Source organism: Scatophagus argus, chromosome 3 (assembly GCF_020382885.2).
Source record: "Scatophagus argus isolate fScaArg1 chromosome 3, fScaArg1.pri, whole genome shotgun sequence".
In the NCBI taxonomy this organism is placed as follows: domain Eukaryota; kingdom Metazoa; phylum Chordata; class Actinopteri; family Scatophagidae; genus Scatophagus; species Scatophagus argus.
The window spans coordinates 23162706-23188697 of record NC_058495.1 but is presented as its reverse complement, the minus strand read 5'-3'; the positions used below and the strand labels follow the sequence as shown (position 1 = coordinate 23188697).

The window sequence follows — 25992 nt, the reverse complement described above, 5'->3', positions numbered from 1 at the left end:
CACATGTACTGAAGCATGTGCAATTTGCTTTAAAGAATGAGGGATCCAAATGTGATTGTTCAGAGTTTTAAAATGAATTGAGCCAAAGCAAATGAGAAAAACCGTAACCATCAGGGTTCTGACACAGCACTCATAAGGCTAGTGGTGGACCTGCAGCCCACTCCTCTTTCAGGCTAACTGTGTGATACTTCCCTGTGTTAGTCCTTTGGATAAATGGGAAATTGAGGCTGGTGGACTGGGGGGGCACGTTAACAGTCCCAGCTGGTTGACCTGACTACAACCACCCCAAACCCAAACCCAGAAGGGAAAATCACAGCAAGCTGCCAGAAAACACACGAAACAGCCATGATGCAGGGCTGCCCTGCCGCTGCAGTTATTTCTATCCTGTCCTTTGACTCCCCCTTTCGGTGTCAGCCAGTTAACCATCTGGTTATCTCCATATATAATCTAGTAATACGCAGGAAGTCTAAAACACTTTAGTTTCTCATTTCCACAGAGTAGACCTGCCAAACTACGGGAAGTGAACCCCAGCTCAGTAGGTGCTTATACAAGAGACCTATCTTCCATAAACTTTTCACAGTAAATCAGTCAATGTGTCTCACTTTCCAGGTTTTGATGATATTTTCACATTCCATTCTCATGAATCACTGCAGTTCTCTCTCAAGCTCAGGCTGTTTATCTGCAATCTTCCAGCAACAATTTCTTTATTTACAAAATGCAAATCAAATTGACTGTACGTTATTTGCTTCTTAGAGGCTGGAAATCCCCAAATCAACTGATTGAATGGAATGATGAAAAACCTTGCAGTTCATTCCAGGACGACACCCTCTTCTCTTTTATTTACAACTTTATTAGGAAATTTTACACAAGATCATAGCATCAGTATAAAAAGATTTTTGGTTTCACAGTGTTTCACATAAAGACTTTGCAGACACAAAAAGAGCAAAATACTGTAACATTTAACAATCCATAACATCTCTTACAAAATGTTCTAAACGTTCGCTTTTGTTCCCCAAGTTGCAACATCGGAGCATGCGAGTCACCACGTGTTCGCCTGTTCGTCACGTCATCTGTTTTTACAGCTTCTGCACCCAAAGCAGATGGGTTCACTCCCCCCAGTGTGTGGGCGTGTGTGTGAATGTGTGTGCATGAGTCACCAACTGCTGGATGCAGAACGAACGTATTACAGGCTGAGGGGTGACGATTGCCTCACTCGGCCTGAACAGCCTGGATGAGTTTTTCTGAGAAGATCCCAGAGTGACCTTTCAGATCCCTGTGCTGGATCCAGCTCTCCTCCCTGATCCCCTTCAACAGGCCTTCCTGCTGCGACACACATGCATGAAACACAAGAAGATGTTAGGAAAACAAATCCACCCTCTGATCAGATACTTTCTGAGTTAGTGTTAGAATAGACTTCCTGTGATTTTCCTGCTTTCTATGGGACTGATAAAAGAATCCGAGGCCATGTTTACAGTGTGTCTTCTCTTACCAGAATCAATTTGCAACATTCCTTTTAAGAGCCAAAGCTGCGGTGATAGATTTCAAACATGAATTATTGAATTATGAATTGTTTGGGATGATTCTACATTTAGCACAATTCCTCCAGATAATCCATCAGCAACCATAAAATCAGCTTCATTCTTTTATTTTATTCGCTCTACACTTAATGTACTGTTAGAAAAACTGAGGAGCACATTTTTTGGTTTGGTGAAAGCAGCTCATCCAGGCGGCTGAGATGTTCCACGATCGGCACTGCCAATGGCATTTTTCCAGCGTTGGAAAAGCAGCAGAGACTTAGTACAAACAATCTTCTCCGCTTTTAGTGGATGATAGTTAGTTTCGATTTGTTGGGGAACTGATTAGGTCCTTATTAACTCAACCACACATCAAAATATGCTTTTAAAAATTCACCACGTTTCCACTTTGCCAAAATGCTCATGAGATGCAGCTCTTTGCTAGCAGGATTTGAGGAAGATCTTCTAACTTTTATCGGACATAGGAGCTCCTTTCAGCACTACAGCACTATGTGACCAAAGACTTAGCTTTAGGGTGTATTGTGAGTGTGGCTCTTGATGTTTACCAGATATATTTTAATTAAGACATTTGAAACAATTCCTGCCGTCTGACTCAATTTCATCAGCAGTGGAAATATCCCACCCCCATTTACCCACAGCAAAAATGAAAAATATCACTGAAAAGGAAAATGTGATGAAAAAAAAAAATCACTCAGCAGGATGCGCACATGGCTCAAACAGAAAGGAAATCTTCACAACGTGCTGGTCTAAACAACTTATTCAGGTTCAGAGAAAGGTCCACGGGAAATGTGTAATCTCCCCTCTCTCTGAAGTGCCACAGGAAGTGAGCTTTACAACAACACACACTAACCTCTACAGTGTCAGCGAGCACCAGGATGATGTCTCCCTGGTCAAACTGGAGCAGGCCGTCTTCAGACGCTGCATGGCTCTCTATCGCCACCCCCTGGTGGACAACACAGGTCATGTTAATGCAAGCTGAATACTGAATTCTTCCAAACCAACACAAGAGAGGTAAAGGCATTTTATTTGTGGTGCATTTAAATTTTTAACAATATTTTTCTAAATGTTGTGAGCAGCCACAAAGGGACTTTTTATTCACCTTCTTTGTATTGGAAAGGCAGATATTTTAGAAGCCTGACAAATTAAACAACAGCTATCTGCACAGCTCCATACCACCAGAGCCTAAAGGGAAAATGTTACTTTTTATTTCTGTAATTCTGGGTGAAGTAATGCTTAAAATTAACTTGATGATTTAGAACTGTCCTCAGTTAAAAACTCTAAATATACTACTGTTTGCAGAAACCAGAGATGTCTCAATTTTCTTCACTTTTTATTTTAAAAGAAAAATAAATTAATATCTTAATGTTGCATGTATTAATCAGTAGTCAGACCACTTTCTCAAAGATAATCTGACCTTAAAAACTATACAGTCATAATATTACATTATGTTTTGAGTGCAGATGAGATAATGTGGAATGCGCCAACTTTAAACTCTATTCTACAGATCTAATTTGATCATTTGTTTCATCCACTTGTATTTTTAGCATGATATAGTTTTTCACATTACATATTTGATTGATCTGATTGATTTTAGATATTTGTGCGTCATTGTGTCAATGAAGGCAAATAATTTTATTCACCAAAATATTAAAGTCTTCTTAAAATCATGTACCTTGTAAAGGAAGCCTGGTGGACTGTCAAAACTGGAGTCCTCTCCCGAATCAGTCGTCTCCAGACTGACTGCTTCTTCCTCGCTCTCATCCTGTTCCTTAGCGGTTAAGAGAGGGCGATCATCTGTGGAGCGGAAAGAGATGCGAGGGGCAGGAACCGGTGCAGGTTTGGACTTGGCCTCCTCAGATGGTGGCTCACTCACATTCTCTTGTTCTGGACTCTGAAGGGCATCACTATCTGCAGAATCAGAGGGACTGGACACTTCCTGGGTTGCAGCCTCAGACTTTGGCACTCCCACCCCCGAGTCATCCGAATGGTTTGCAGCGAGCTCTGCTTCTGCTTCTGCTTCTGCTTCCGCCACTGCCTTCGCCTCCTCCAGACTCTGACTCCCTGTGCTCCTGTCGCTGCTCTCGTTGTCACACACCGACTGCCTCTTAGGTGTGTTGGTGCCGCTGGAGCTGAGATCAGAGTCTGACGAGTTGGCATCTTTGGATGAGACGCTACTCTCTTCTGGTAGGCTGGTGTCTTCGGCGATGCTTTCAGTTCGTTGTAAAGGAGAAGAGGGGACAGCTTCTTTCGCATTTTCCGTGGAAGAATGGATGGAGACATGGTCAGCAGGGAAAGCTGTATTGCACGGGATGGGATTGGAGATAACCAGGGACTTTCTCTTCTTTGACTTAGTTGTTGCGCTAGTTGAAGAAAACGTAATTTATTTTATTCTTGGACTCGCATAAAACATCTTAATATTCAGAAAAGTGTTAGTTTTACTCCAGCATATTGGGAACCAAACAACATTACAGGTATGTGTGTTATTATCCAGACATGATATTCCCGTTGGAACCTGCTGATGATGAAACTCAGCGACTTACCTGTTCAGACCCTTGATGATGAAGGCTTTGCCCGAGTGTTGAGTCTCCAGCTTCTTCATCACATTGTACAGCTCACGGTTCAGCTAAAGCACAAAGTGCAACACAAACACAGCACTGAATATCCTGCAACTGTTTTCATTGCATTTTATACACACTTGAATACTTCACGTTGCTAGCACAATGAAAGAGGAGGATCTGTGTTATATCTCACCACGCTCATCTCCTTATAGAAGACGTCTCTCAGGTTCGATACGTTTTGGAACACCGTCACGTAGCAACCTATCCGGCTACAGAGACAAAGACAGCGTTCAGTTTGTCTTTCAGCTCATCCACACACTCTTCTTGACAAGACAAGACATCTGCGCATCAACTTCAAACCTGTTCATTTGTACACACATACTGCACTACTACTCACTTTGTCCAAAACTCATGACATTTCACTGTTATCTTGGATTGCATTCATTTGCTGCTTTACACAGTCAACTCTACCTCTGATAGAGAACAGGCAGCTCCTCCCTCAGCTCGTTATTTATTTCTTCAAAGACATTCTGGGCTTTGTTGAACTCTTCTTCTGCCTGTTAGAGAAGATTGAAAGGTAGATTATTTTAAACAGTTACGGATAAAGCCACTCACCCAGTCATTTCTGTGCAATGTGACACAAACGCTACCTTTGTTATTTTGGCTTCATCCTTTTTCTTGGCACTCTGTAGTGCTTCCAGGTGATGTCGTGCTGAATCGTAGTCCACCAGCTTGCGGCCGCGTTTGGAAACCCGTTCCTGAAACACAGAGTTTCTTCAAGTAAACATGGTGTCCAGCAGTTGGGGGACGGATAATCTCTCCGTTAGTCATCCAGATGATGGTATCTAGAGACCCGAAAGTCATTCTAAGTTTTGTGTGCCATTTAGTAGGAAGTGATTCTAGTTTTAAAAAAGCATCACGTTACCTTGACCTCAGGGAATTGGCTTGTATAGTTCTCCATGGTGCGGACAATCTGGTCACTTAGTTTCTCTTCATAGTCGTTCCACAGCAAGTCTTCACTCTAAGAGAGACATTTGGTACCACATCAACTGTAGTATATAGTCTCTCGACTATTAAGACTTTCAGTCTACACCGATCTACTACGTGGGCCCCGCTGCAGTATCAGCTTGTCTAGAAATGGAACTGAGACCAAGAAATCTGCTTCCAGAAACAGCTTTTTCTTCAGCTGGTTAAAGGAAAGGGTGGGACCCACAGTTCAGATAGAAACTAGACTTAACCCTGCAGCCCGACATATATTTGTGGTCAATCACCCACAGATATTACTGGAACCACTACAGGAAATGGCAGGAAACGTCCAGAAATACACATTATAGAAACTACTGCTGACTATCCGTGCATTGATTTGGCCACAGTATAGCGTAGTAGCCATACACAGCCCAAACACATAACACATAATAGTACTTTTCTTCAGTGCACATTTCTTTCGTGACTTGCTCAACAAGCTAATGTGTAGGTGCAGGAAAGGATGTTCTAGTTTATAGGTTAGATAAGGAATAATTTAGAAGCAAAGATAATGGGGTTGTTGAGTCACTTTTTGTATTCAACGCTGCACTTATGAGCAATTTTAAAATGACAATGTGCAATGGGTAATTCGGTGTGTGACAATCACACAGAATTATTATCCACCTGTGTGGGTCCTCTCACCTCCACAAGCCATTTTACTGTCTTTCTGCTAATTGTTTTGGTTTCATTGCCTGTAACGTCTGTCTTCAAGCTTCTTTCTGGCAGACAGCAGCCAGAAAAAGTAAATGCTTTGATAAACCCACTGTGTGTCTGTTAAAGAGGATTTGAAAGTAGATTTTTTTAAACAATTACAGTTAAAACCACTCTTGACATCTTTGTTCCACATGTTTGCAGTAATACTTGAATACCTGAAACATGATGCCAAATGAGTGCTAATGTTGGTGTTGGATTTACAAATAACATGTTAACCATCAAACTTATACTTATCATAATATGTCAACCACATGTTCTGCCAGAAAAAGAACGATGCTGCTTTAACTTGTACTGCACATATAAAAACAAAATGAGAAAATGGGAACCACTGGAGTCAATGTATCTTAAATCAAGTTTCTTTAAACCTGCATGATGAAACCAAATTTCCTTGAAATAAGCCCAAACTGCTCAAATGAAACAGATTTTTATCAAACCATTAGCTCTTAGATAAGCAAACCTTCATACACAAATAAACATACCTCTGTAATGACAGCAAGGTCCTCCACTCCATTCCAGTCTGACTCGTAGATGTCGCTCAAGGTCTGGGACAGCCTCTTGGATGTCTCATGCACAGCTGTGGAGAGGAATGCCAAATAGCAGGAAGAAGGTGGGGGAGGAAAGTCAAATATAATAAGGATCAACTTATCATTTTGAATCAGTAGCACAAGGTATGGTGGTATTGTTTTTTGGGTTTGTCACTGCTGCTACACCCTCATTGCAAAGGCCAGAACAACAGCGGCTTCCTGCTCACAATGCAGGAGCAATAGCTGACAGCAGTACAAAAGCTGCACTTTCACGCACATGAATCACATACACAATGCTGAGTCTGCTGTTTTCGCTGCAGGACTTTATTTATTCAACATGGCAACACAGACAGAATTGCGAAAGTAGACACAGAATTCAAGAATAGAGGAAATTCACTTCTCTATTTTTCACCATCTCTCATAAGTAAAGTGTGGCATTCTGTTAATACCGTGTGGTTACATCTGTGTGTGCTTTCAAAACCAACCTTTCACTGCTGCGTGGTAGGCTTTCACGTCTTTAAACAATCTGTTGCCATCGATCTGAATGCAGGAGCAAAATACAAAGCAGAAAATACGAGTTACATTTAGCAACGCCCATCTCTGTGGCCGATCTTACACATTTGTGCTTCATCATTGCCTTAACAACCGGAACGATTTTTTTACAAGTTCCAAGCTTCCAAAAAACCTGACCACACCGCTGACTTTAAGTGTACAACAATAACAAAATTTTGATGTGGTGGTGAAGTGAAAGCAGCACATCGTGTCAATCTGTAGACTTCCTTCCTGTTGCTCCATGTCAGTTTCTCCCACGTGTGTACTATAGTTTTTGCTAATAGCACTAAATGAGCTTTGAGCAACTTAAAAGTGGACGTGCGTAACGTTTTCCCAGCAGCCAACTGCAGCCACAACTTGTTACACTTTGTTTTAGCATCCAAATAATGGATGGATGCTGTAGCAATATCCATCTGAAGCTTACTAACATTAGCACACATGCTAAAGGTCATACCTGACCAAGTAAGGCTGTAGCAACAAAACCCTTGAGTGTATTACACTCATCATTTTCATTTGTGTTATTTCCTCTTTCAAATGTTACAAAATATCTCGTTCAGTCTGTGCTTGCGTTCAGGAGACATAACAAGCAGAATGCAGAATGGATAAGAAAGAGCTGAATCTTGTTTCCAGTACTTCCTGTTCTCAAGGCCAGGCTGGTTGATTATCTCAACTTGTGGGGTGGCATCTCAATATTAAAAACAAAACGCTGTTGTTGTGGTATGGTTTTTTTGGACACTGCAGTCCTCCATTTAATTGAATTTTTTAGGCTAAGAGGCATATAAAGAGTTCTTTAACTGTAAAAATCAATTAAAGCAAAAGCATTCTGTAAATCCTGCAGTGAACGGCAAACATCCAGAAGAAAGGCTGCATGTTGGTGTACCTGTTGTTTGTTGAGGTTCTGGGAACAAAGCTCAAACTGTTCATCCTTGGTCTCCATGGTTTTGCCCAGTTTTTGAAGGACCTAAGTGAAGATGTACAGAGTTTCAACATTACACAGACATCTAGCATTAATGATGAGTGGATCTTGACTATTTGAAAGGGGAACTCCACTGATTTTACCCATCAGTGTGTGTTCACAGGTGTTAGTTTAGCAGGGAATACTTCTGCATACGTAGACAAATTTGCATGTATGATGTCACACGAGTCAACTGAAGACTCCAAATTGAGTGTGCTGAGTTAGAAAGTGAGCTTACAAGACCTCTGTAGCCCACTGTTCATCTCCGCTTGAGGCTACGCTAGCATAACAGGCTCAAATGTTTGACTGAACTGATGGTAGTCGAGTTGCATTGTGGGTAATGTGGGTACCAGGCTGTGACAAGGAAGAACAATGCATTTGACATTCCTCTGCTGCAATTTCTTGTTACTTATCGGTCAACATATATACTGATATAATGCACCTGCAATAAATTAATGTCACAATACATTGACTACCACCAAACCTAAACCCAGACATGCATGACTAACGATTACAGTGCCCTTCACAGCCCACTGCTTGCAGCTGTATGAAAGCCTGAATGAAACACTGACCTTTAACTTTAAATCTGCTACAAAGGCTTTCATTTTCATGTCTATCCTTCCATTTTCCACTTTTTTTAAAAAAAAAAAATCCCTGGTCCCCAAAATAGGCTTCATGTTGCAACAGACTACAAGCAAACTTTTGCTGTTTTGAGGTGGAGCAGAGAAAATCAACCACAAACTGAGTGAGAAAGGCTCAGCGAGTGAGAGGAAGTACACAGTCAGGAAGTGGCTGCTTTTGTGTCCACACACACAGCTGTGTAGTACAGAACAACACCATGATGCTAAGACCTTGAAAGTCCATGCTAGTGTTTCACAAATGTATCACACTAACATCCAAATCATTCAGAAAGACACTTAGAGCTCGTGATTTAAACTCCTGTATGTTTAATGGCCTTCGCAGAGAGCTTTTCTCCAACGCTCAGTACCACAGATTTACATTTTGTTTAGAGGAGGTTCAGCAAAGAGTCTTGACCTGATTTTGTTCTGTCACTCGGGAACATTTCATCATGAGTTACAGTTTGATACAGAGCTTGATACAGGAACCAGAGAATGGGAAAGTACCAGTAGACTGCTGTAGCAATACGCAGAAAAGGGTTTCTTAAGCTATATTCTTACAATTCTGACAGAATCTCTCATTTACCAGTTACATGAAACTAATCCTCTGAGGCAGCCTTGTTGGAAATCTTAAAGTAGGACCTTGTTGTAAACTAGAAGGAACACCCCCTGTGGATCTGCCTCTTATTCTGTTTCCAATGAAAAGTCTGTAAGACTCAATACAGGCCTACAAAGGGGCTCCAAATGTGTTAATATCCCTGCAGAATCTTGACTGGATGCCAAATCAAGCTTGAGCATGCGTGTATCGCAGTTTACCAAACTGATGACAGCGCTTCACTGTCCAGTTTTTCAGCGAAACAGAACTTTACAAACTTGACAAAGCTGCTTTCCAGGTCTCACCTTCTCCTGAGCTCGATTCAAGGACTTCTGAACCCGCTTAGCGAAGAATCCGGCTCCAGCCTGGAGGTTTGGGCCAATCTTATTTTCTGCCATCGTCGCTTTTCTCTCGGGTTTGTCCTCACCAAGCGCAGTTCGCCTCCCGTCTTCGTGCCTCTTCGTTGCGAACTGCCTGACGGCGACTGAGCTGCGAGTTCAGATCGACGGAGGTGGAGCAACAACACAAGTGTCAAGACACACACACACACACAGGCGGCGTTAAACCCAGCTGGCCTGAAGGCCTTTACATCATCATCATCATCATCATCATCAGTAGAAACTGCTCTTGTTTGAACTTGTTAAAGGAATGAGTAAGACTCCTCTGTGTGTCCTTATCTAATAGTCATATTGCAAAACTAATTCCGCTCCCGTCTGCTCTCCGCCAGAGGTGGAAGTCATCAGCCACACTCACCTGGAAATCATGTGTGCAGATTACGTTTCTACCTGATACAGCAACCTGATGCGGATTAGCTGTAGTTCCCGATATGCTGCCTTCAAATGTGCCTCGTTATTTTTAGCTTTTAAAACAGAAACAAACGATAGTAGCCCTTGCTGGCTATGGCAGCTATGGGTTCTCAGCTGTTGTTAGATTATTGGGAAATATGTACATGTCATTTACACGACCTACACGACGTCTCAGTAGCCGATCTAATACTAATTTCCATAAGCCTAGTGTCTTATGATAGCTTATTGATGTCATGTTGCTTCATTAGCTTTCGGTGGGCTGAGCAGCTTTGTTTGCTGAGTTGGTCATTGTTGACACATTTGCTTTTCATAGACTAGTGTTATGAGTAATACATGTCCCAACCATGTGGCCTGCTTCACATTAAGGACTGCATTTTCTGTAATGTAGTCTACTACAGCAGTTCCAGATGTCTGAACCTTTGCTTTTAACCAAAGTACTTCATCATAGTACTTATTATACTGACTTAAAAATGTGTGAATGTGATTATGAGTACGAGGACATCATTTTGGTGAAAAAAAGACTGTAGATGTGTAAAAACAAATAGGCTAAATAAATAAAAAATAAGTCTATACTTCGACATACAAAATACAAGAACTTAATGTGTGTGTGTGAATGTTTGTCTGTGTTTATTTTGTCCACTTTAATTATTTAAAGAACGAATAATAACAAATCTTAAAGGGACACTCCATCCATTAGATCAGTTTACTGATCCATTTTGTTGTAACTCGTGGCATATATTGTTTTTGAACAAGTGGTTTCCAAAACAGGAATTCCTATCATATTTTGGTTCAGACACTGTAGTTCCCAGTTGTCCAGAAAGATATTCACCCAGGCTTTCTCAAATTAAACACACTGTCCTTCAGAGAGAGAAACAACATGTGTGAGATAATATTCTTCAGTGCACTGACGGTGTTTGCCAACGCAGCGTTTTATGATTAATAATGACCTACAGCTAAATTTGTAAGTCGATATTGTTGAGCAACTGAAAATACTGAGTGTGTTCACTGACATTATGACTCATTTGGAAACTCCTGAGCTTCACCAGAGCCAGAAGGAGATTCATATTTTAAATAGATAAAAGTCCAACATAATTCACCACTCCCACACTTTAAGGCCCTGATAGCCTGTCGCCTATCATTATTACAACTAATTGTAATTAATAATAACGTTTCCCATTACAGTTCCATGAAGCACACAACGTGTCAGTATTTCAAGATCACATAAAGCCCTTAGTGACAAGAAATACTATAATGACAATGGGAATAGTCTTTAATAAGAGCACAACCGAGTGGTTAAAAGTTTTATGAGGATACACAGTACAGTGCACCTGTTGTCATCTATTTTCACCGGCAGATGGCGCTAAAAAACAACTATTTGCTCGTGGACCAAGACTTTAAAAAGCAGAGTAAACGTAGGGATAGAAATCTGAAAACTGAGTTACGGCATTAGCCTGGCAATTGTCGATTTCACCTTTTATTGCTATTTATATGTAATATTTTAATACCTATGCACTTCGCTTCTATTTTCTCCTAATTTGGGAAGCTGTCTTCAAAAGGCGCCTGTAGGCCCCCGTATTTCTGCTTCCGCCGTCCCATCTAACATAATGTTTATATTTGAAACGTAAACACGCGGCTAATTAAGTACCTTGATTTAATAAGAACATTTCAATGTAACAATAGCTTAGTTTTGTGCTTTTACGGCATGTAAATAGGCAACCCTGTGACGTTTCTTTATGTTTGTGCGTTTTGAAGCACGGGACTAACCGTGCGGGCGGAGTCCTTCCTGTTGTCTATGACGAGCGACGGACTCTGCGGTGAACGAGGTGACTGTGGTCGAGCGCACCCAAAGCAGCGAGACAAGAAATGGTAAAAGACGTTTGGCGCGGTCAGTAGATCAGCAAGGGACAGCAGAGGGAAGGGAACCGGTGACAGAGCTGTGGTTCATCTTCTTTCTGGTCTTTTCTCCAGGGAAAGGCCGGAGACACGTTTGTACATTTGTTAAGAAAGAGTTAGTGCGCTTTCATTTGCGTTTTCCCGAGTCTGCCGTCTATCGAAGCTTGCCCTGCGCAGGCAGACGGAAGGAACCACCTTGAAAATGCCTCCCATCGAAAATGACTCCGGGAAGAATGAACTCAAATCTCGGATACAGCAGCTTATTGACTCCAATCAAGTGCTGGTTTTCAGTAAGAGCTACTGTCCATTTTGTCTCAAGGTAAGATATGCATTTTGTCAAAGGGGGACACTTTAGTTCTGCCGGTCGGAAACTTCCATCTTCTCCCGCGAAATGCACGGGCTTGGTCTAATTGCTGGTTTGTTCTGGTCCCACTAGCGCGGCTGTTTACGTCGATCCGTTTAAAAGGATTTACTCCAGGCTGACATTTGTTGGAGATATTGTCGAATAAAGTCAGGAACGCGTTAGCTGCTTGTCTGAAACTGTTCGCGCTTCCTAGAAAAGTTAAGACCGCAAATTTAACCATTTAAGCCATTAGACCACGCGTTACCAGTTCGGCATACACCCCGTTTATGAGGCACCACTTGTCTGTTCTGAAGGAGGTCTAGCTAACAACTAACTAACTATTATGAAATCTCAGTGATATAAACCAGTGCTTTGTAGCTAAATCAGATTATGGATATTTCAGTATTCTGCAGTGAAGCTATTTTAAGAGATTTGTTTGCAAATAAGAACATTTTGTTTCGGGTTTTTGGGGGTGTATTTGGAGAACATGTATCTTGAAATTGACATGTCGTTTTTGACATCTGTGTCTCCGTAGGTGAAAGACTTGTTCAAAGAGCTGAAGATCGAGTGTAATGTGGTGGAGCTGGATCTCATGGGTAAGGTGGAGATGTTTTGATCAGTTTGCAGTAGCAGTACAGTACTTACAGTACAGACCCGTTTGTTTATGGCACGCACGGCTGCAATAATACAAACGATGACTTCACAGTATAGTCCAACAAAAAGCACAAGTGTTGTTGTGTTATAAACGGCTTATTAACATATAATCTTATTTGTTATTAATAATAGTTATGTTTATGTTAATGTAAAGTGTATTTGAGCCCACACATTTGAGGATTGTCCTGCGTGACATGCTAGAGAAGTTGTGTTACTCCAGACTGCAGCAGCACAAAACATGCTGAGTCACTCACTGAAGATATTCTGGCCTCATGCCATATGTCAGTAAACTCATTCATTTTATTGGTCTTTGTTTAACTAAGTGCTACTTCTTTATTAAAATTTTGTAAGCCGGAGTCATAGCTTTTTTGTAAAGCGGAGAAGAGTTCGTGGCATGTATGATGTTGATCAACCTGTTGGCATCAGCAAGTTTCCTGGCACAACTGATGGCCAAACTTGATACACCACACTCGCATCAACATGTGTCTTTGTCTAAAGATATTTGAAGGTCAGTGTGTAGATGCTGTGCTTGTTCAGTCAGTGAAGAAAGAAAGTCAGAAATTTGGTTTCTTATTCTCTGCCCTGTTTACTGGCTGTGACTTCATGTTGTCATGTTTATCATTTTTTTTAACCGACTCACAATGCAGCAGTTGGTAAAATAATTCCATATGAAAATTAGATGTGTTGAAGGAATGGTGAATATTTGAACAAGCCTGTGAACTTGAACAATAGTTACCCTTCTGTCCAGAGGATGGGAGCAACTACCAGGAGATGCTGCTCGAGATGACCGGACAGAAAACCGTTCCTAATGTCTTCATCAACAAGACTCACCTTGGTGGCTGTGACAAAACAATCCAGGTGAGGAACAAATGTGTGCTGACAGCTGACCGTCTTTTCAGGATTTTATTTAGTGCTCAAAATCTTGTGTCGTACATCACTGTAATGCTGTAATGTAATGTCCTCATTACATTACTACCACACAATGTTACTCATCAAATGACTTGTTCAGATGTCAGAAAAACTGAACACACTGTCGACTTTTGTTACAGCAGACATGGCCTAAATACAAAAGAAAGGGTGTGACAAAAGTCATCCAGATACGCCATGATGTTATGACAGTGAAGAATGCATGAGTCTTGTGAGCAAACATGAGCAAATGGCCACAGTGATGGTGGGGTTGGTGGAGAGAACTCTCAGTTTGTATAAACAGCAAGCACACTTAGTTTGTCTTTACAGCTTTGTGAAAATTTAACAGTGTAGCATTCAGTTGTGCTGCCTCACTCCTTAGTGCCAAAAATGGCTCATTTTTGATATATTTCATACAGGCCTAGCAGGAAATTGGCCGCAGAACCTGTGACAGTGACTACAGTCCCACTACACAATCAGATGGGAAAGTACTGTATTGATGCAACGGTATGTTAATGTTTCTGTCAGGCTCATAAAGATGGCAGCTTGCAGCAGCTTCTAAGTGGAGAAAATGACACTTACGACTATGACCTGATTGTCATCGGAGGAGGATCTGGAGGTCTTGCCTGCTCAAAGGTGACAGAATTCTCACTGCTGAAGCTTCCATGTAGTGGATGTTGCCCAGTTGTGCAATTATGTGGCCTACAGACAATCAGAGTGAAACTAAGTCTTGTGTTGTAATGCTGTAATCAGTAACCACAGTTATTTAGACACGCCTTTGTATGTTACAGAAGTATGCAATGGTTCTCTAACAGTGACTCTTTTGACAATAGGAGGCCGCTATATTGGGGAAGAAGGTCATGGTACTGGACTACGTTGTGCCCACACCAAAGGGAACCACATGGGGTATCATTTTTCCCTCTTCTTGAATGCAGTATTTTTTAAAATCAAATTTGATTGGTAACTTACCATTTCCATGTGGTATTAATGTGCCCCCGCTGTGATGATCAGGTCTCGGTGGAACATGCGTGAACGTGGGCTGCATTCCCAAGAAGCTGATGCACCAGACGGCCTTGCTGAGCACGGCCATACAGGACGCACGCAAGTTCGGCTGGGAGTTTGCCGAGACAGGTGAGGGCTCAGAGCACCGACCCAGGAGGTCACGAAGGGGGGACATCGCACCGGCTTGCAGCGGTAACTCGGCGGCAGGCCTTGTCAGTAAGTCAGGTGTTGTCACTCCATCGATTCCGCTGATAGCCATGTGTCTTGTGCAGTGAAACACAATTGGGACACGATGAAGTCGGCGGTGAACAACTACATTGGCTCATTGAACTGGGGCTACAGGGTGGCACTGCGAGACAAGAATGTCAACTATGTCAATGCCTATGCAGAATTCATTGAACCACACAAAATCAAGGTAAATGTAATATTAAGGATCCTTCAGTGTACTTGTACAGTTCTTGAACTGAGATTGCTAGTTTGGTTCTACTTTTAGGAGCCTTGACAGACTGCATTTTTTTATAATTTAGTATGCATATGTATTTATTCTGACATAGAATACGTTCCTCTTTTTGGCTGCTCTTCAGCCTTGTTTTTGTTGGCTGTCACACTTAAGAGAGCATCACTTAGCTACACCCAAAGCAAACAGAAGCTGTTTCAGAATGTCTTTCACACAACCGATGAAAATACTTTTCTTAACAAGCCAGCCAGAATTGCCTGTTGTAGCTCTGTGTTCCTTGTGGCCCCTCCTTCAAAATGTTTCTTTTTTTTTTTTTTTGCAGGCAACAAACAAACGAGGGAAGGAGACGTTTTACACAGCAGCTAAGTTTGTCTTGGCTACAGGTGAGAGGCCGCGCTACCTGGGCATCCCTGGAGACAAGGAGTACTGCATCACCAGGTGAGAGCACAGTGCCAGCCTGACGTAATGCTCTGCTGTTTTACTGATTACTCACCCAGAGCTCATTTTTAGACTGAAGATGGGGTTCAGCTGATGTCTGAAGAAGCATCTCATCTGGCGTTGTATGTTGTGTGTGACGCAAACGTACCCTTTAATGATGTGGACTCTTGTCCTCCTCAACAGGTGGCTTTGCCTCAGGAAATCCATTAATCTCCCAGCTGTCTTATGTTGTGATAGATTATCCTCAGGTGTCTTTGGTGTTCGTGCTGCTGTTTTGGCAACCCACAAATGGTCTCATGCTGTTCACTTAGTCAAACAAACCAAAGGTTGTTGTGTGACACAACGGGCGCTGTAGGATTAGTGTTTCATAGGTGCAGACATATTTGTTTGCATTATAGACAATATAGTATGGAGATGGGAATGTTGACAATGAAGTGCGTAGATACGGTTGTTATTATTTTCCCCTTGCTGCAATCACTTAGCAGTCACAGGACATATAAGAGGTTAGTAGCTGCCCCATGTTTTGCCTCCACTCTGTTTGAACTCCTTTGTGTCTGTCTGCTTGTCCACCAGTGATGACCTCTTCTACCTGCCTTACTGTCCGGGAAAGACCCTGGTGGTTGGGGCGTCATACGTGGCTCTGGAGTGCGGTGGTTTCCTGGCAGGCCTGGGTCTCGATGTCACCATCATGGTCCGATCCATCCTCCTGAGGGGCTTCGACCAGGACATGGCCAACCGTGCCGGAGAGCACATGGAGGAGCACGGTGTAAAGTTCCTCCGTAAATATGTCCCCGTAAAGGTGAGTGTTAACTATAGTGTTGTGAGTGTTAGTGTTGCCTCAGCTAATGCTGTCAGAGTAAAGTCAAAATTTTCAATTTAACGGCTTTAAGAATTAGATTTTTAAACTGTTTTGTTATCCTTAGCGGAGCATCCATTGGTAGCAAAGAGAAAGGTTGTAAGCACACTTTGATCTTGTACAGCATCAGATTCAGTGTCGTACCATCTGGTATCATCATCATCATCATCAAATTTTATCTGTCTGCTAGACGTTTGATCAGAAACAGAAAGATTTTGTTTCTTCTGACTTCCCTGCATCTGTGTGTGTCAGATCGAGGAGCTGGAAGCAGGCACTCCTGGCAGGCTGAAGGTGACAGCCAAGTCCACAGAAACCGATGAGATCATTGAGGGAGAATACAACACTGTAAGTGCTAATCAATTCGTCCTTCTCTTAAAGGACAGGTCCATCATTTCTTGTGTTTTTGAGGTTTTATTACACTCTGTAGCTTCCCAGTAGTGTTCCTTTATGTGTTCAAAGCTGAACAGTCAGTATTGGTCCAGCAATACACAAGAAATAAGCAGACGTTTCATTATCAAAATGCAATTCTATTATTATTATTATTCCAATATTGCTGTTTTAAATTATAAATTGAAAATGCCGAAATGAAAAAAAAAACTATCAAACAAAAATGAACCTTTTATGAAACTGTCTTATGGTGAAAATAAATGACGTGATGCTTCAGACTCTGATCTTTGAAATTTGCACATTAAAATTCAGAATTAACCGCCAGGTTTTTGTGCTGGTCTCAGAAAGCAAACTGCAGCTATACGTTTTTGTTTCCACTGTTGTGTTTCTCTCCAGCCTACATCTCCCTTTTCATGTGTAAATAACCAGCAGCTTCCTTGCATGCAGGAATACTCCAAGGACTTAGTTCAAGCTTAACAAGCCATTTCTGTGTCCGTCAGGTGCTGATAGCAGTGGGCCGAGATGCATGCACAGACAAGATTGGCCTGGACAAGATCGGGGTCAAAGTCAACCCCAAGTAAGTTTATTATCTCGTATGTTCTTTTTTTTTTTTTTTCCTTCTACATGCGTCCATCCCATTTGATGAGGCAGCCTGTGCCTTTAAGACTCGTGTTACAGTCATGGTGATTCAGCAGTTATTGCCGTCCCACAGCTCTCTGCAGGGGTTGTGTGTTTGGGGATTTGGTAGAGTGAGACAAGGGCTATCTTGTTGGCGAGATGAGAAAACTCCTGTGTAGTATCAAGATAATCGATTATCTAACACTAAGAGGTTTTCATGCTGCTGTCTTTGTGATCCATTGTCTGCCTTTATTTGATTAGATTCAGTTCGGTTTGTTGTCTTTCATCGAGGCATTGCCTGTCCTTTTTCTGAAGTTAGCTGAAGCTGAAGTTAGACAGTTGAGCCAATCTCCATATGTTTTGCAATTATTTAATCATTTATTCCAATATTACACGTATAGAAAATGTAGCCTTTGCCTTGAACATGTTGTCTTTCCACTGTTTTGTGAATGACTAATGGTTCAGCCTGTGAGGCTAACAGGGATTAAGACAGCATGAGGCCAGCTTAAAAGACCGTTGGGTGAGTCATATGCCCCAGTCTTATGACCTAAGTAGTATTCAGATGAAGCCGACGCAGTCAGATGAGCACTGGGCTCAGCAGATTTGCTTGTTCTGCTGCTGTACAGTGTAGGATATGATGCGGCTTGTTCAAATGCTACTACAGTTGTGTTCGTTCATTCTGCCCAGCATGACTTAAGACGCATTTTGTTTAATTTCTGCCTTGTGATGGGTAGTTAGTCTTGTGCCGAATATATAGACAAAATAGCTAGTTTACCCATAGGATAGGATGAGATTAGATTAGAATCAGCCACTTCAGAATGGTTTCCGTTTAGTGAGACAAAAACAAATGTAATTTTTTGCTACAAAATCTCTGAAACTTAAATGTGTGGTTAGTTAGACTTCACTGACCCGTCCTTGCCATCCTCCAGGAATGGAAAAATTCCAGTGAACGATGAAGAGCAGACCAACTTGCCCTACGTCTACGCCATTGGAGACATTCTGGAAGGCAAGCTGGAGTTGACACCAGTAGCCATCCAGGCTGGCAAGCTGCTGGCACGACGCCTCTACGGGGGCTCAAAAGTCAAGGTACATCGACATTAAGAGACACATGCACTGTAGACCTGCAAATTCTCTGATGTCAGCATGTCAGGTTGCAACACAAACAAAATAAACTTCTTGGTATCACACACTCTAAATTACAACTTGCTATCCCAGTGTGTCGTAGTTTATGTGGTCATATAGTGTGTGACGCGTCACATACAAAACAGTAATTTATTGTGTGTGTGTTTGTGCAGTGTGACTATGTCAACGTTCCCACCACCGTCTTCACTCCACTGGAGTACGGTGCCTGTGGACTGCCAGAGGAAAAAGCCACTGAGCTCTACGGGGTGGACAACATCGAGGTAACAGACACGCACAGAGCCACAGTCTTCTGAATAATTTATTAACTATGTGGTGCACCTGAATGTGAACCTTGTTACAGGCCGGAGTAAAGTGAATCTCTATGACACGAGTTCTACTTTTCATTCCATGAAGTCATGTAATACTGTAATACATGAGTAGACTTGCCTCGAAAGATTTGTAGCATTTCTGCTCAAGGTGAATTTTGTCTGTATATTCTAAACACAGCTGACTTGGCTGACCTTGTTTGTAAACTTTATAGTACACAGTACTTTTACTGAAAAAAAAAATCATGATTTGTAAAGCAACCAAAGCTGACAGATGCCTATGTTTGTCGTTACTCCTTCCAACTTAAATGTCCCTGCTACGTTTTAGTGATTTTTCTCTACTTATATGCAAAGTATGTGCTGTTATTGCACAATTTTCCAGTAATGTGAATCCCTCAGTACAACAGGAAAGAACCTGACTGCAGATTTGGTTGGACAGCAAAGCTTTCTTTCTAGTTCAATGTTGAAGGAAATTTGCAGACATGTTAGATTTGTTATTGGATGAGTCATTAAAAATAACCTGCCTGCCCAAGTCTGGTTAATGGGATTGATGTTGTTCATTTCTGATCAAATGTGGGTGGTTGCTGTGCTCTGCACTTTAATGGAACATCACTGTGTTTCCCGTCTCTGTGTTCAGGTGTACCACAGTCTGTTGTGGCCTCTGGAGTTCACCGTGCCCGGCAGAGATAACAACAGATGCTATGCCAAGATCATCTGCAATAAACTGGACAGCGTACGATTATTTCTCATTTTTACGCTGCTCACACATCAGTTTGGTGCCCATAGCAACCAGCAGCTTGAATGATTGCGCTTTGTTAACGTCGCACTGTAGGATCGTGTCATTGGCTTCCACTATCTGGGTCCAAACGCTGGAGAGGTGACGCAGGGCTTCGGCGCGGCCATGAAATGTGGTGTGACCAAGGAGCAGCTGGACGGCACCATCGGCATCCACCCAACCTGTGCTGAGGTAAGAAATCAACTCGGTCATTAAAAGTTGGAATTTAAGTTGTTCTTTATTTATCTGTTGTTTTCCACCCCCTTGGTGACCAACAGTCTAGTTTCTTGTTTTGTTCTGTCAACTTCTAAATGGTTGTCTTTTGGAAAAACTGAACATTTTTAAGGTCATTTTACCGTGAAAACCTGACTTTTTTTTTTTTTTTTTAAAGCATTCAAAAAATTGCAGTAGCATAAAATATCAGTGCTTCTTAATAAGACAGGACTCGTCAGTCAGGTTCAGGGTAGTTTTTATGCCAAGTGACAGTGTCTCCACTACTGTATATTTCTCAGAGGAAATAACTCGCTAGACAACATAGTTAGAAAACCACACATTATCTATCATTTTTTCCTCTTGTTTTTGAATGCATTTACATGCATGTTAGGAAAGAAGTCTAATAAAACATTGCTGTTTTTGTAACGGCGTGTCACAATAACGTTCTGTTGACTAACCGGTAAGAAGGAGCAGGAAATTGCCAAAAGCTCTATGAAGATCATTTTTAGCTTTAAAAGTGCACAGCATGCATGTTGGAACTCAAACAGAAAGCCATATGTGTGTAGATATCCTGTCTGTATGTTGCAGTCTTAAATATCTGCATGTACATTTGACATGCAGTCCAAAACAGCAAGGAAAAGAAAAAAAACAAAACATCTAAATCACTTTGCTCAGGCAGTCTTAGATAAGCTTTGCCAATCTTAGCTTCCTGTTGAAACATTTCCTGCACCCTCACTTGACTAGTATTTCAGTCTAATCCTGAGTGACTGAGCTCTCTGTGCCAGACACAGATTTGGTCAGAACACATCAAACAGGGCAGCCACAGGCAGCAGCTTAAAGCATTAATATGTCTGTTGCTGGAGGGCCCAAGTTTTCTTCTTACCATGTTGTAGAAGAGTGTTTTAATTGTGTTAAGTTTTTTATTAATTTAAGCTGAATGAATATTTTAATTTCTGTTTTTACTGTCTCCCATCACACATGTGTGGTGTATTTCATTAGCTTAATGAAAGCATTAAACATTCATTATGTTAATGTGGCATGGTGATAATTGCAGCACATTAAGCTGCTTAATTGCCTCTTGTTTGATGTTTTACTTGGATTTCCATGTTGTAACAAAGTGCGGCCACATATCTTCATTTAGAATTAATGCAGGACTGCATGTTTGGTAATTTAACAAGGCTGAGTCCATGTCCAATTTTTATACTGTGTCATTAAAGTATGATTCATTTTTAACACTAAAACTACAAAGTTCATTCATAAACTGCCTCATTTCAACCGGTGAGTTTCGTGTTTTTGAATTGCTAATACAGTGTAGCCTTTAAAAAGAAAAGAAAAGAAGCTGCACTGCCTGACGTGTGTTTTCTTTTTAATTCATCAGATCTTTACCACTTTGGCGGTGACGAAGAGCTCCGGAGGAGATGTCACACAGGCCGGCTGCTGAGGTTAAACCCTGCATGTTTAGCGGGCTGCTCTCATGTTAGGCTCACCTACCAACCCTTTTATCTTAGTTCACAGTCCACCTTTTTAGCTCAGCCTCACCTGCAGCCACCTGGTTTGCAGAGCGGCCGTTTCTCAGGACAAACCTAACACCGTGGCTGGCGTCTGAATCGGTGAAAGCACTTATTTAGGCTCGCTGGGAGCTAAGAGGTGACTGACTGAAGCCAGAGCTGAGGGTGTGTGAGCCTGTCGCTCTGGCTGTGGTAGTCTGACAATGAGGGCAGCCTGCTGAACAGCAGGGTTATTCTGCTGGTGTTTTTCCTGGGCTCCACCAGTGTGTCCTCCTCAGAGGAGCACCAACACACATACACAGACTTCTGCGGAGTTTGTGTGTGCGTTTGGGCTGTTTGTGACGTCCTCCCCCGTAACCTGATATACTGAGGTGGGCGAGGATCGATGTCCCTCTGCAGAAGCACCTGATGGTGGCCCTAACCCTTCGTCCAGTACCAATATAAACCTTCAAACACTTCTCACCTCCCCCCCCCCCCCCACATTTGAATTGGCACACAACCAGGGTTTGAATGGATGCACGGCTCTGATCTCTGGTTCAGCTTGTGATGGAAACTTATTATTTAATCTGGTGTGTGTGTGTGTGTGTGTGTGTGTGTGTGTGTGGATGTGTGGATTAAATGTTATCTTGTCTCTTTGGTTGAGCCTTCTTCATTGCACACATTTTGTAACAGGTGTATACGTGTTGCCGTCATTGTTTTTGCTGTGTGGAGGCACCAGGGCTTTCTGCCTTAAAGATTATTCCTTTCATCTCTACCAAAGCGCTTATCTAAACAAGTTTGCAGGGAAGAAGAGCCGACAAATGTCAAACCTTGATGTGCTCAAACACTATAATAGTTAAATGGAAAGTAACGACCTGAATTGTACTGAATGTTGTCTTTAAAAATAAAACAAAATCCCAAGTTTTTACTCAGTTAATTTAATGCTTGTTTGTTGCATCTTGCTGTCTGCCTCGGCATTATGTGTATGTGAAAGATATATATTCAGTCTTTTAGAGGACAGTATTTCTGGAGGCTCTCAATGCGTGACTTTGGTCATCTGTATAAAAGACTTGTTTGTTGGTGTCAAACCACTGTAGATTACTTCTTTCTTAAGATTTAATAAAGGATGAATTAACCATCAGTTTTGTCAGACTTTAATGTTGACCTGAAGTCCGTTGACTGTCTGTGTAAGTGAGGGTCATTTGTATGACCCTCATACAATTTGTATGTATGTTAATATAAAGTTTTTTATATTTACATTACAAAGATCTTGATTTTACATTCACCAGGTCTCTGTACTATCCCGTATGTAGCCTGATGCTAAATTATTGTTTAATAGTAAAATAAGACATCATTAAATACATACACTGTGCAAAAAAATATAAATTAACCAATACATTTTTAATTTCAGTTAAATTGTAAGTATAAAATTATACAAATCTAAACTGAATTTACCCCCTTTTTTAAAAAAAAATAAAAACTAGATAGTCTTTAGTGCCACAAAGTTGGAAGCATAACATTGTCCAAAATGTCTTGGTGTGCTGAAGCATTAAGATTTCCCTTCACTGGAAGAAAGGTACCCAGCCCAACTCCTGAAAAACAGCCCCATGCAGAGTCTGGATACTGTTGTCTATATAGTATAATAATGAGCGTGTCACTGAGACACAGTCTGCAACTGTCTACTTTAAAATGTCAAATGATAAAATAACATCTCAATAATCTTCTGAGTTTTATTTCACACTTGATCGGTTCACTGAACGTTTCACATGGTTTACTTCATGTTCAGTAGTTTAGGGTCCTGGTCTCGGGTCCCCTCATGCCATTCAGGTCTCACGCCGCAGCGCAGCTGAAATAACACAGAGGTGCGGTGGAAGGGTGAGTGCTGATCAAGCACAGGTACAGGATCAAAATCATCCCGTTGAAGTGGGCAGCTTATTCACATCATCTACATCAGAGAGCTGTGGGGAAATAATAGCATCATTTCCTCTGGCTGCCCGTGTGTCTGTGGGACTATTCAGCCTCCAAAAGTGGCGGTCTCGATCAATTGCGTCTGGGCTGGTGTGAAGCCTTTGTTGGATTCACTGTCTCACATCTGAAAACACTGTCACCTGCACAGGCTGCCATGACGACTTAGGCTTTGATGAGGTTCTTTTTTTTTTTTAGCTGAAAACCCTTTAACTGAGGACAATCTTTCAGTGATATGAGCTCATTGATTCGCTGGTGTTTGCTATTCCAGCATCACACGAAAACAGACAGCCGGTTTAAATGCTTGTGAGGCTCTGCTGAGGGGTTCAAAGCTGAAGGGAACACGAGTTCCTGCTACACTCTGCTAATCCTTGTGTGACTCACTTTAGCTATAGTTTATTTACACCCTTATATCAGCCAAAGGGATGAGGAAGGGTCGGAGTATTAGACTACCAGTTTGCCAACCAGGACTCCAACTCAGGGATGTAGGTCTTCTACTACATTTTTACATGAAGCCAAATATTCTTATAAAAATCAGTTTAAAAGGCCAAACTGTGTCAGATTACAAAGGGATGTTTTAAACCTTTTCATAAACCCATCAAAAGTAAAACTGCACCACATAAATGATTTAATGTGATTGCTTTCTGGCTTCGTTCTTCCTACACGTGTCCTTCTTTTGTATAGTTTTTATTCCCAGGCTCAAATTAACAAACACAAACTGTGCATAGGAGGAACTTTCAGAAAACTACGAGCGACGTGAAAGTCTTCTCAGGCCTATCATAAGTGAACAGGAGAACAAATTGATTGTGTCTTTTTTGATTTGTGTCTCTTTGTACTCGTTTTGTCGTTTGCTGTTTGTGGTTGTTTGTACTAAAGTTGATTCTCTTTGTGCTCCTCTTTCAGTGGCAAAACATTTCAGTTTCTTTGCTTTATGGCCCAGTTAAGTATTTTAGAAGTAAATTTAGATATGCACACAACATATGTAACATCTTCATGTCTACATCGATGCTTCGTCTTGAATTCCAGCTCTCATCAGCTTGTTCAGGGCTGCTGTAACAGAAGGGACAAAACTCCCTCAGGACCAAAGCCCTCCTACATTTTAAATCCAGTGTGGTCGCAGTATGAAGTGCTGATTGAAGTGATCAGTGTCCCTTGCTGTTGGGCGCGCCTGGCATGTGACGGTTCTGGTTGCTCATGTTGAGGAAGGGTGTGTGTGTGTGTGTGTGTGATGCTGGAAATGTTTAACATGGCAAAGAAGCAGAGTAAACAGCAGGATGTGTTGAATATCTTGCAACAACCAACCTTCTAGCTTTGCAAAAACTTGACCACCCTCCAATAAGTAAGTGACATTTGCAAAAGCTAACGTTGGAACTGAAGTGAGGACAAACCACAGCGGACTTCACTCTGGCTGCGTCCCTTGTTATATTACTTAAATATCTTTTCTTCCTTGCTTATGGCTGGTGTTATGAGTCTGTAGAAAGCAAAGAGCTTTTTAATTCTGTTTTAAATTGACTTGGGTATAACCCTCATTTGAAAGACTTAACGGTTTCCTTTGACTCCTGCTGCAGATAGCAGCTTTGAGAACAACAGGTTCAAGTGTCCTGGAAGAGCTGGAAGTTGCCAGAAGTAAACTCAAGCCTTCACAGAATTTTAGAGTGTAATCAGTGAGAAGTGAAAAGTCATCTCTGTCACACTGACTTGCAAGTTTCACAGCACACTCTTTATCATCCACTGTAAGCACAACGTATTGGTAAAACTCACTCTTACATAATGAAGTCTCACAAAACTGTACTACAGTATTACAACTGCAGACATAACAAATACCTTGACAAATATGCCTTTGATTTGTACCTGCTGGATGTGATTAACTTACTCAAATTATAATCATTTCCAGTCAGTCTGCAAGTTCCAAACATATCAGTTCAGTTTTGTGATATGTTCAATGATTAATAAGTTATTAAACTGAGTCATGCAACCTTACAGGGTTTTAGCTGGAAATATTTCTGTATTCATTTCCTGTAAGAAGCTATAAGAAAAAACAAAAGGCTGTCCTCATTTGAACTGGTCCATCACCAGAGGTGGATGATGTGATTTCGTCCGTCAAACTTCTTTTTTGCAACATGCATGTTAAGGCGACAAGGTGACATTTTTGTTTTTAATCTAAATAAACATACAGCAAAGGCATAATTTATTATGACAGTAATCATTTCACATTAAGACAACGTACTTTTTTATTGCCACTTTTGTCTTTTGTATAATTTAAAACAGAAACTCAAAGTCCATGATGTCCAGGACTTATAAACTCTTATCGGTTAAGGCCTTGAACGAGTTCATGACCCCTCTCCCTGCAGTAGACATGGGCTCATGCAATTTAAGACTGTGCAAAATATATCTGAATTTAATTTAATCTTAAGCCAAAGTAATTGTTCTCTATCTACTCCAGTTTGCGTGCTTTGGCCGTGCCCTGTTCTCCATAACTTCTTTCTTTTGGTTTTGTACTCTCTGATGTTGCTTACAGTCGTTGGCCTTTGGAGGGCAGCCCAGTCTCACAAATGTCTGTATTTTATTCTTGCCTTGTAAGAACTGAGACATCTTAACAGTGTATACTACATAATACTACTATACACATGTATTTTTTAAAGTAGGAAAGACTTTGCACCATAATTTGCTG

General features: G+C 41.4%; 2 protein-coding genes across 3 annotated transcripts; one reads left to right on the top strand and one right to left on the bottom strand.

The window, feature by feature from the left end:
- Positions 1–829: 829 nt before the first annotated feature.
- Positions 830–9971, bottom strand: bin2b (bridging integrator 2b). 2 transcript variants are annotated; one of them, XM_046384839.1, is made up of 13 exons: positions 9827–9971; positions 9379–9562; positions 7787–7867; positions 6840–6894; positions 6310–6404; positions 5019–5114; positions 4744–4851; positions 4565–4650; positions 4287–4362; positions 4076–4158; positions 3208–3895; positions 2386–2478; positions 830–1323 (listed from the first exon to the last, which is right to left on the bottom strand). In XM_046384839.1, the coding sequence occupies exons 1-13, from the start codon at positions 9835–9837 to the stop codon at positions 1210–1212; spliced, it is 1770 nt and encodes a 589-aa protein (XP_046240795.1). In that variant the 5' UTR covers positions 9838–9971; the 3' UTR covers positions 830–1209. The 2 variants fall into 2 exon arrangements, with proteins under 2 accessions (XP_046240795.1, XP_046240796.1); XM_046384840.1 differs by having other exon boundaries at positions 830–1320.
- Positions 9972–11740: 1769 nt separating this feature from the next.
- txnrd3 (thioredoxin reductase 3) lies at positions 11741–22497 on the top strand. The gene is made up of 16 exons (XM_046384835.1): positions 11741–12091; positions 12651–12711; positions 13518–13627; positions 14204–14311; positions 14509–14581; positions 14687–14806; positions 14950–15092; positions 15457–15572; positions 16146–16371; positions 16681–16773; positions 17316–17392; positions 18363–18519; positions 18729–18836; positions 19519–19614; positions 19714–19848; positions 21248–22497. Exons 1-16 carry the CDS (start codon positions 11975–11977, stop codon positions 21308–21310), a joined length of 1803 nt encoding a protein of 600 aa, XP_046240791.1. The 5' UTR covers positions 11741–11974; the 3' UTR covers positions 21311–22497.
- The last annotated feature ends 3495 nt before the right edge of the window (positions 22498–25992 follow it).

What these genes read in the sequence shown, in the direction of transcription:
- bin2b (XM_046384839.1), bottom strand. An exon ending in CTACCACGCAGCAGTGAAAG is followed by an intron (nt 6,405 to 6,839) that starts GTTGGTTTTGAA and finishes TCCTCTCCACAG; the next exon opens with CTGTGCATGAGACATCCAAG. An exon ending in TGCTCGCTGACACTGTAGAG is followed by an intron (nt 1,324 to 2,385) that starts GTTAGTGTGTGT and finishes TGTGTGTCGCAG; the next exon opens with CAGGAAGGCCTGTTGAAGGG.
- txnrd3 (XM_046384835.1), top strand. Translation starts at nt 11,975, where the DNA reads ATGCCTCCCATCGAAAATGACTCCGGGAAGAATGAACTCAAATCTCGG. An exon ending in CTGGGAGTTTGCCGAGACAG is followed by an intron (nt 14,807 to 14,949) that starts GTGAGGGCTCAG and finishes TGTCTTGTGCAG; the next exon opens with TGAAACACAATTGGGACACG. An exon ending in ACGGGGTGGACAACATCGAG is followed by an intron (nt 18,837 to 19,518) that starts GTAACAGACACG and finishes CTCTGTGTTCAG; the next exon opens with GTGTACCACAGTCTGTTGTG.